Source organism: Saprolegnia parasitica (assembly GCF_000151545.1).
Source record: "Saprolegnia parasitica CBS 223.65 unplaced genomic scaffold supercont2.121, whole genome shotgun sequence".
Lineage (NCBI taxonomy): Eukaryota > Oomycota > Saprolegniomycetes > Saprolegniales > Saprolegniaceae > Saprolegnia > Saprolegnia parasitica.
The window spans coordinates 10,218-20,210 of record NW_012156515.1 but is presented as its reverse complement, the minus strand read 5'-3'; the positions used below and the strand labels follow the sequence as shown (position 1 = coordinate 20,210).

The following is a 9,993-nucleotide window of genomic DNA, read 5'->3' as shown; positions in this document are numbered from 1 at the left end:
GAGCGCGATGCCTCCATGGAGCGCCGAGATGTGGCCCTCGAGCGACGAGCCAGCGCCAAACGGGATGAGCGGCGTCTTGGTCGCCGAGCAGAGCTTGAGAATCGTCGAGACCTCTTCCGTGCTGTCGGCGTAGACGACAACGTCAGGCGGGCACGGCGCGTGGTACGACTCGTCCGTGCCGTGGTGCTAGACATGCAGAGAGGCGGCGTGAGGCGGCGCGCATGGGCTAGCGACATACCTCGCGCACCGAGGCAGCGGTCGAGACGCGGTCGCCAAAGAGCTCCTTGAGCGTCGCGAGGGTCTCGGCCGACACGGCGCGGTGCTCGTACGGACCGCCCTCGGCCGAGAAGCAGCGGCGCGCGACCGACGTGCGCTTGGAGATGGCGGCGAAGGACCGAGCCAGCATCGTCGTTGATCGAGAAGCGAGCGAAATGCAAAATAATCCCTCAAAGGGCCATCTCGCGCATCCATCCGGATATCCAGTACCGGATGCAATTTACATAGAGACGCAAGTGGCACATCCTGCTCGCACCCAAACGACTGTCCGGCACCATGGTCGGACCAAGTTGTTGGATCAGGTTCCGCTGCAAGGTCGCGTCGAGGACTGTATGGCGCGGAGGTGCTAAATGAAGTGCTCGTATCTGGTTGGAGACGTTCAGGGCAGCGAAAAACCAACTAGAGCAGTACACGGCCGCCCACGGGGACGCGTATCTGTGGGAAGGCAGCTCGTGTTCCGCCCCATTACGTCAAGGTCGGACGCCTTCACTTGCGCTATGCAGCGACATGGGGTGGTCATTCTGCCGCTTTTTTGCATTGGGTGACCTAAAAATCAAGAAATGTGTGGTTTTTCGCAGATTCGATCGAGAAGGTTCGTGTGGCGCCAATTCGAGGGTAGCTATTATACTCCTACCTTGCCTGCATTGCTTCTTGTTGGATTGGTAGTATAAGTGACTACCTACTCCACACGAGGCTCTGCGCCGCGCTGCATCCGTTTGGAAGTCAGTAGCTCAAGGTCGGACTTGTGGCGCCAGATTGATATAACTCGGACAGCCAATCCAAACGCGCCTTGTCATGCCAATATAGCCAATCAGAGTGGTGCGAACCCGATCTTTCGGGAAACGCCGCCGCGAGCGCCGCCCCGCATGTACTCGCGCAACCCGAGTCTCTTCTTCTCAGACCTTCCCACGGGTACGTCTCTACGCACTACGATCTATGCAGCATGAATGGCTGACTGTGCAGGCCTCTTGTCGGGTCAAGACAACGACGTCGTATGCACCCAATTTCAAAGCGTCTCTACAGTGGATGTAGGGGGAGCGCGACGCGACACCCGAAGCACGCGCGCCAGCGTCGTCCAAGCTGCGTATTGCCAAGCTTATAAAGGCGCAACAAGGCCCGTGGAAGCGGCCAGAGCGACTCGAGCGCGACGACGCCCCACCCCCGTCGTTCCCAACCCTTGCCGAGCTCGCCGCGCGGAAGAAGCCGCCGCCAAGCATGGAGACGCATTCGCTGGCGGCCAAGCGCAGAGTGTATGGCGTTGGTCCCAAGCCAGCGCTCAAGTATGGCAAAACGCCCTTGGCAGCAATCAACACGGAGCATGACGACCTCGAGCACCTCCGCGTACGAGGACGCACTGCGTTTGACGCTAACGCTGGGAATGGCTAGATCACCATGCATCGCGTCGGCAAGAATCTTCCGATTCAGTTTTTAAAGGCGTCCAAGCACACGGATTTCGCCAAGCGCATGGCCACTGAGACCGTCGTGCGCATCGTATCAGCCAACTTTGAGCACGCGCGGCGTCGCGCCTTTGGCATGTGGCAGGTGCACCGAATCTTATACTTGGACCATTGACATATTCCTCACCTCAACGCTACCAACGAACTCGTAGACGTGTACAGACGCCCACCGCGCGCGCGAGCACGCGTTCAAGCGGCATCGTCTCGAACAGCTCGCAGGTGCTTTCCACGCTGACGCCTTGCATGCCACAAACGATCGATACCAATAGGCTTGGCACGCATGTTGTTTTTGCTGCAGACCAAAGTCGAGCGCCGCTCTCGGTATATCCTGACCGCCTGGGCAACCGAAGCTCGAGCGCGGACGCATGTCATTCATACCTTCCACGCGACTCAAATCCAGTGCGCGTGGCGACAAGCCATGGCGCGACGGCTCCGCCACCGTCTCTACTGCGCCCACTTGGCTGCCTGCCAGCGACACAGTGCCATCCACTCGCAGCGGTACGACGACGACTCTGTCACACGCATGAACGGGTACCGACATCGACCTAGATTGGTGCGCGGCTTTCTGGCGCGGCGCGAGGTTTCTCGGCGCCGAGTCGCCAAGCAAGAAATCATGGCAGCCACTCGAATTCAGCGGGCCTACCACAATCAAGTGCTCTACCGTGCATATCGACGCCAAAAACAGAGTCGCGCGAGTGCGTTGCTCCAGCGCGTCTACCGCGGGCACCATGGCCGCGTCATCGCGCTCGCTCGTCGTGCTGCGCTCGCTCAGGAGGCCTCGAAATATGTCCACGAGCACGTGCTTCCCGCCGCCTGCGCCAACGCGTATCGACGAACAGTCAGCGCCCGCCGTATTCAGCGCTGTGTGCGGCACGCGACTGCACGCACCAACTACGCCCGTGCGTATCCAAAGCTCTATGCGCACCGCCGGTACTTTCCCGCGTTTCGCATCCAGGTACCTTTTTTTCTATTCTGTGCGTGGCGCATTCATACAATTGAACTAGCGCACTTGGCACAGCTTTCGGTCAGCACAGCTAACGGCAGTAGTGCGACGCATCGTGCAAGGTCTCTGGGCAGTGCAAAAACGTCTCGCGTCCAAGTGTGCCTACCGTGACGCACGGCGCGTCGAACGAACGCAACACCGGGCAGCGATCGCGATACAACGCATGTACCGTGGCCACCGCGCGCGACGCCGCGTACAGCCGCTCATTGACGTCCGCGTGAATACGCTCGTCCAGTCGCTGCCACCGGACTTTGTTGTCGCGCCAGCCATACTGCGCGGTCGAGGCACGCAGGCGATGGCGCAGCTCGAGCTCCAAGTTCAAAAATGGCGCGGACAAAATGCAATGACGCTCCAGCGAGTCTACCGCGGTCACATGGGCCGTCGCACGGCCAAGCGCGTGCGCATCGCGTGGTGCCACCTCCTTTGCGTGCTCAACCGCCCCGTGCATGCCTTTCTTATGCGACAGCTCGGTCGTCGCGTCCGGGTACGCTCATCAAGACATTTCCTGGTACACAATACTCAGGTGATATGGTTGGATAGGCCCGCTGGGTTCGAAAACGACACGCAGGTGTTACCAAAGCCTTTTTAGTGTGGAAAGGGATTGCCCGCGCGCTCCGGCACGTCCACTTGCTTCGGTCGTCGGCGCGGCTTCGGCAACTCGCCACGTGGCATTTTGAAAAAGTGCTGCGCAAGAAAACGCTTTGTCGGTGGCGAAGTGGTCTTGTGCGGCAGCGCGAGATGCGCTTCAAGAAGCACGTAGCGCAGTCCTTTGCGTTGCGGTCGCGACAAACCAAGGCGTTCCAGGTACGACGCCGAAGAGGGTCGTAGGAGCTTTCTTCGACGCGTGGGTGGTAGCGCCTGTACGACCATGTCCTTGCCGACATCGTCAACGAGAGGGTATGGGCGATGCAGCGCAAGGTGATCTTTGTGTATGCGTGGCGCCACCACACAGCGCAGATGCGACACGTCCGGGCCATGGAGACGCGGTACCAAGCACGGCTTGTGGCTGCCAGTTTGGACCAATGGCTCACGGTGTACGTCTATGACCACCTTGTGCAAGGCCTAGCGCGGCGTCAGCGCGAAGCGTCTTCGCTGCGGTCGCACCTGGCCGCCCTGCACGCGTACGTCGTTCGGCAACATGCTGGTATATTGGACGACATCGATGGAAGGACACTATCTGTGCCCATGAAATCGTTGGATAGTTGCTGCGCAATGGCGCCGACGTGGCCTGCAGCGCGGCCTATCCCAATGGGTCACGGCGCGCGCGTGGACGCGACTGAGCAACGACCAAGGCGCGCGGGCCAATCGATTTCGCGTGCGCCACATTGTGCGTCGGTGGCAGCAACTGCGCAGTATTCAGGAAGCCGCCGCGGCGCTCCGCACCAAGGTCGATGCATTTGCGCAAGCGCATGGACAGATGCGCGCGCTCGTGAGCTGGATTGTGCACACAGACGAAGCGCGCGCGTACCACGTGCTGTATACAAAAGCACAGACTCTCTTCAAGCGTACGCACGTCGCAAAAGCGTTCGCCGAGTGGTTTCAGCTCTGGGCCGAGACTGCAGGTGAACGCCGCATCTACTTTGCAAGGCTTCTGCAGCGTCTCTGGCGCGGCAAGCTCGGTCGGCGCCGCTTTGCGCAAGCCCGCGCGTTGGAAGACTACAAGGTCCACTGCAATCGACCTGTGCCAGCACGTTTCTATTGATTCGAAAGTAGGTGGCGCGCCGCATCGAACTGGGCACGGACATTCCGCAACTGGCGCCGGACGCGATGCAGGCACTGGTGACACCGGCCGTGAGCGGGAAAGAGTGGGTGCTACTGCTCGCCTACTTGCCGTGGACCGCGCCGTCTCCGCGCATGTTCAAAGCGTTTGCAACTGTCGCAACGTCGTACTATAAGAACAAACGCATCGCCTTTGGCTGCATCGACGCCACCCAGCGGGACGCATCGTAGGTTCCACAAGCATTCTTGCAACGTATTAGAGAATCCTGTGGCTAGGAAAAGCGTCGCGGCCAAGTACCAGCTCGAGGACGCGAAGCTGCCGCGGTTGCTTGTTTTTGGCAAGGGCGCGGACCTGAGACGCCGACGCAGCGAGATCCTGCGAACCGTACTACGCGCCGGTTCACCGCCGTCAACTTGCACTACCCGCACCCGCTTTTGCAAACACACGAGCTCCACGCGTGGGTTCAAAATCTTTTATCTCGCGGCCGCGAGCACACGGCGATTGACCTCCAAGCCGATTGGCGCCGGTTCCTCGTGCGGCTTCGGCGCTACTACCGGCGTCAAATCTGCCGACGCAACGCCATAGTGCGCATCGTGGTCTGGTTTGTCCAGCGTCGTCGGGCGCGGAGACGCCGGAACGCGACCAAGCTCCAGCGCTGGTACCGTCGGCGCAAGGAACAAGTCGCTGCTTACGCACGCGTCGTGGCGTCGATGGCCGCGTACCGCAGGCCGATCGTAGCCTTTCAGCGCACCCTTCGGCGCCACTACTGCCGGCGTCAGTTTCGTCGGGCCATGTACGACGACGACGACATGTTGTCCATTTTTGTTGAGTATTGACATGCGTTTTAGGGATGAGAAATACGCTACCGTCGAGAAGTACCCCCACGCGCCGCTGTGCTTGACGTGCGAGCGCGCTGTTGGCGTGCTCCAATGCATCGACTGCCACGAGCCGTACTGCGATACGTGCTTTGGCGTTTACCACGGCAGCGGCCATCGCGCCAGCCATCGGAGCAAGATGATCGACTTTATAGCAATGCACGCCAACGACCCCATGTGCGCCGAGTGCTACGTCGACCGGCCTCAGCGTGTCTGCAAGGTGCATTATTCCGATTGATCTAGACCACACGGAGTACGTACTTTTGTATGGCTAGGGTTGTAAAAAAGGCCTCTGCGGTCACTGCCACAACAAGACGCACACCATAGCGTCGGGCTTGCAGAAGCACGTGTACACGCGGACGCGCGTGCTCTTGAAGACGTTCGAACGCGCCCATCCGACGACCACGAAGACGAGGCTCAAACTTCAGAAAAAGCGAGCAAATTTGCTTCTGACCGAGACGGCCCATGAGATCATGCTCTCTCAACACTGGATGTCATTTACCCAAAGAGAGGCGGCGCGTGTCGCGACAGAGGCGGCGGCTAAAAAAGAAGCCGACCGAGCGGCGGCGCTGGCGCATGCAATGGCGCAGTTGGAACCGCCCGTGCTCGATGCGTTTGAGATCTACGACCCCGACCACGGTGGGTACGTCGGGGCTGGGGAGCTCGCCATGATTTTGCGCAACGAGCTCTGCATTCCACTGACCAAGAAACAGCTCGCCATTGGCATGCGTGCCATTGACCGAGATGGCAACGGTCGATTCGGTACAGTGGCCCCCGCTTATGTTTGTTGAGCGATTGTCGATGTAGAGTGGCGCGAGATCTGTGCTTGGCTGGCTGAAATCGTCGTCGACCACAAACTCGATGGTAGGCAGGCTCCACGCTCCCGAATTGTGTGTGGTTATTCGTGTTTTATTGGCAACTTGCGGTCTCTAGGTCGGCTCGATGCGCTTCGCCGCAAGAAGCTTCACGCGCAAAAGAACTATCGCAAGCTGCAACACAACATCCGTAAATGGAAGCGCGGGGTGTTCCCGGCGCGCAAGAAGCGCGTGCGCATGGTGCCGGGCTTCCCCGACGTGCCCCAATTGCACCCCGTCGACGACTTTCAAGGCAAAAAAACGGTATTTTACCGCTTCATCAGCTCGGGTAGAGCAATGCGTATTGCGGTCGAGAGTGCACACTATCGTCTTGTGTAGAATTTGGCATGAAATGGATCTTCGAAGATGTCCACGAGATCGACTTGGCCAACCAAATGGCGGTGTTTGCATCGACTTTTGTGCCACGCTGGAACAGCGGACAACTCGGGTTCGAGTACTTTTACGACGGCGTGACGTTCGAGTACGACAATGCGATTTGGAAACAAGTGTGGCGAGAGGCGGCACACAAATACACGTTTATCAACGTTGCCGATGGCAGCGAGCACTTTGCCGACCCGCGCAAGGTCGAGAGGCTCTTTACACAAGCCCGCGAAGCCTTCGGAGAGGTCGATACGGATGGGTACGCGCGTTGGATTGCGTTTATTTCACCAAGACGACCTTGGTAGATCGGGTCAAATCGACGTCCTCGAGCTCTACCATTTACTCAATCACAACCTCTGTGAGCCCGTTACGATGGACCAAGCGCGCGCAATTATGGAAAGCATTGATAAAGACGGAAGTGGCGCCATTGGTATTGTATTTTCGAGTTGTCGACGCTACAATTATCGTCGGTGGCACTAGATTTCAACGAATTTTACACGTGGTACGCCTCGGAAAACAGCCAGCAATGCCCCAAGTCAATCAAGCACCGCGGACTCCAGACCGCGCTTCGCACGCGACGTCATGCCCAGCGCATCGGTACACCCTTGTGTGTTGTTTGTTTACTTGAACACGGGCGGGGTAGTCACGACCAGCTACAAGAAAGGGCTCGCGACGAGCAAGTCGGTCGTTCAATCTGTCCAGAACCGTGTCGAAGCGCAGCGTCTCGCCAAGGCATGCGAAGGCGCAGACCCCGAAATGGTCGAGCTTCTCATCGAGGTCACCAAGACAACATTGTACTATGTTACTATATTGTATCTGCGACTAGGGGTTTGACAAACCGATGGTTCATAAAGCGCTCATGCTGGCACAAAACGACGTCAGCAAGGTTTGTCGTCGCCATGCATGAGCTAGCGTTGATGCGACATCGTCTTAGGCGCGGGCGTGGCTGCAGCAACGCAAGGAGGAGGCCGAGCTCGACGCAAAACAGCGAAAAGAAGCACGCCAGAAGCGGCGCAACGCCCAGCTGCGGGGGCTGCACGCAGCGCATTCGACAGCGAAAGCTGGCCTTGTCAGTGTCGCGAAATCCATAAAATTGCTCATTCTTGGTGACAAGCCCAACCACGACGACGAGGTGCGACGGTCTATATACGATGGTATACGAAACAAACGGTTTGTTTCTAGGTGGCGATGATTCTGCGCGACTTGCAACTCGAAGTCAACCGCGCGGAAGGCATCGTGCGAGACACGATCGAGAACAGTTAGCGCCTGTGTTTGCATACAAAAGTTGATGATGTTGAGGGTCGTTACGGAAGTAAAAATAAAACAGGGGAGCGGTTTCGAAGTACCGCTCTCTAAAACATCGTGACCGTGACACGAGCACGATGACGTGCGGCGTACAATCGCTTTGCAAACAACGAGAGCGCCACACGCGGTCGCACGGCCGCCGTGAATGTGAACACGTTGGCTCGAATGAATGGATCTTTCACGTGTTTACAATGTATAACAGCTTGGTGCACGGGCAACGAGTTTACGGGTACTTGGGTGCATGTTCATACTAGTAAATGATTTCGGCCAGCCAACACCTGCTACATGCTGGCTTTGCTATTTTGCACTTATTAATAGTACATAACCATGACAACCATTTAGCAATGTCTCATCAACAGCACGCATGGTTTTCTCGGATTTGACGAGCCATCCAATGGAGGCATTATCAGACGACCTCTTCACCGTGGATGAGCACGTCGACATTGCACAGATCCCATTCGCACCCTGTAACTGAGAAATTCTCAGTTTCCAAAATCGACATGGCTATTCTCAGTTAGTGTGACGATGTCGACTTTACCACGTAGTTGCGCAACTCACGTGTATTTAGTATGCACATGGGCTTCTATGCCCTTGGTACAAACTAGAATAAGTAAACGAGTCGAATGCACGCACTGATGGTGGGACCGTTGAGTTGGGGCTTGCGAGAGCAGCCGGCTCAACACCGCTAGCATCGTCGGTTGTGCAGCCAGAGATTTAAGAAGCACTGAGCTTAACAAAGGCGGCGGTTACGGTCCTCATCAACAAGTCCTCCATTTTGTAGGTGTAAATACCTAGCCAATCAATGTGGGGTTAGACGACACGTCATTCCTGTCGTAGATCGCCTCTCTATAGAGTAACCGCTAGTTAGTGCATCCAGGCAGAAAACTCATTCAATCACACGGAGGAATCACGCGGGGAAATCTCACCGAAAATCACATAAGGTGCATGTTTCTGTACTACATACTAGTACATATATATTTGGTCATGGCGGCTTGTTGAAGCCGCAAGCGGTTGCAAACCTCCATGGATCTTCACACCTGATATCGACCTGACTAGAGTTGCGAGTTGGCGGTGGATTCGGCGTGGTTTAACCGTCTGTTCTCGCCTTGCAGTAGCATGGCTTTGGGCGCAGCTATGGACCATCGTCTCATTCTCGCATTTGCCCTCGATACCCAAAATGGTCAAGATCATCATTTCTCTCGGCGCGTTGGCGGCGACAGCTCTCGCTGGCTCGGTCACCGAGTTCCCCAAGGAAATGGCCGACTTGATGAACACGACGGCCGACCCTTGTACGGACTTTTACCAGTACGCGTGCGGTGGCTGGATCGAGAACGCCGTCATTCCCGACGACCGCTCGACGACCGACACGTCGTTCAGCGTCATTGCGGCCAAGAACGACGCCGTCATCAAGAACATCCTCGCGGCCGGCCACTCCAAGCTCACCGAGTACTACAACTCGTGCAAGGACGAAGCACGGCTCAACGAGCTCGGTGTGACGCCAATTGCCGATGATCTCAAGGCGATTCGCTCGGCCAACTCGACGACCGAAATCCTCCACACGGTCGCCAAGCTCAGCAAGAAGAACGTGCCCGCGTTCACGCAGCCCGCCGTGTACCCCGACAAGATGGACGCGACGACCAACGTGCTTTACTCGTTCCAGGCGCCGCTCACCTTCGATGAGCTCGATTACTACAAGAACAAGGACATCTGGGCACTGCTTCAGCCGTTCTACGAGCAGTACATCGTGTCGCTCTTCACGCTCGGCGGTGGCAAGTCGGCGGGTGACGCCAAGGCCGCGGCCAAGATCGTCATGGACTTTGAGCGCCAGTTTGCCGGTGTCCAGCTCTCGAAGCTCGAGGCCATGGAGGCCGTCACCGCCAACTACAACGCCATGAGCTACGCCGAAGCGGCGACCAAGTACCCGCTCACGGTCGGCATCCAGCTCGAGGAATACGGCTTCAACATCCACAACGGCTGTCTCGACACGAGCAACAAGATCATCTTGCAGGACCTCGGTTTCTTCGACCGCGTCGAGAAGCTCGTCGCGGGTCTGTCGCTCAAGGACCTCCAGACGATCGCCGAGTTCAAGCTCCTCAACACGTTCTCGACGTCGCTCACGCCG

The 9,993-nt window shown here is 57.6% G+C and overlaps 3 protein-coding genes across 3 annotated transcripts in view; 2 read left to right on the top strand and 1 right to left on the bottom strand.

Annotated features, from left to right (window-relative positions):
- The window catches only part of SPRG_21261 (hypothetical protein), a gene marked incomplete at both ends in the record, with an annotated part of 1,800 nt that extends 1,394 nt beyond the window's left edge, over positions 1-406 (bottom strand). Inside the window, 2 exons of the mRNA XM_012353367.1 lie at positions 47-186; positions 239-406. Coding sequence (XP_012208757.1) covers positions 47-186; positions 239-406 — 308 coding nt within the window. The remainder of the gene's footprint in view (positions 1-46; positions 187-238) is intronic.
- A 1,085-nt stretch (positions 407-1,491) lies between these two features.
- SPRG_13231 (hypothetical protein) lies at positions 1,492-7,908 on the top strand (the record flags this gene model as incomplete). The annotated part of the gene is made up of 23 exons (XM_012353338.1): positions 1,492-1,617; positions 1,663-1,818; positions 1,886-1,952; positions 2,003-2,231; positions 2,283-2,688; positions 2,738-3,220; positions 3,277-3,540; positions 3,592-3,880; positions 3,939-4,399; positions 4,450-4,682; positions 4,732-4,840; positions 4,906-5,249; positions 5,305-5,551; positions 5,607-6,084; positions 6,139-6,195; positions 6,265-6,474; positions 6,525-6,825; positions 6,872-6,996; positions 7,047-7,163; positions 7,210-7,343; positions 7,393-7,452; positions 7,501-7,698; positions 7,749-7,908. 23 exons carry the CDS (start codon positions 1,492-1,494, stop codon positions 7,827-7,829), a joined length of 5,175 nt encoding a protein of 1,724 aa, XP_012208728.1. The 3' UTR covers positions 7,830-7,908.
- A 1,140-nt stretch (positions 7,909-9,048) lies between these two features.
- SPRG_21260 (hypothetical protein) overlaps positions 9,049-9,993 on the top strand; it is a gene marked incomplete at both ends in the record, with an annotated part of 2,022 nt that continues 1,077 nt past the window's right edge. The window contains one exon of the mRNA XM_012353366.1: positions 9,049-9,919. Within this exon, the coding sequence (XP_012208756.1) occupies positions 9,049-9,919 (871 nt within the window). The remainder of the gene's footprint in view (positions 9,920-9,993) is intronic.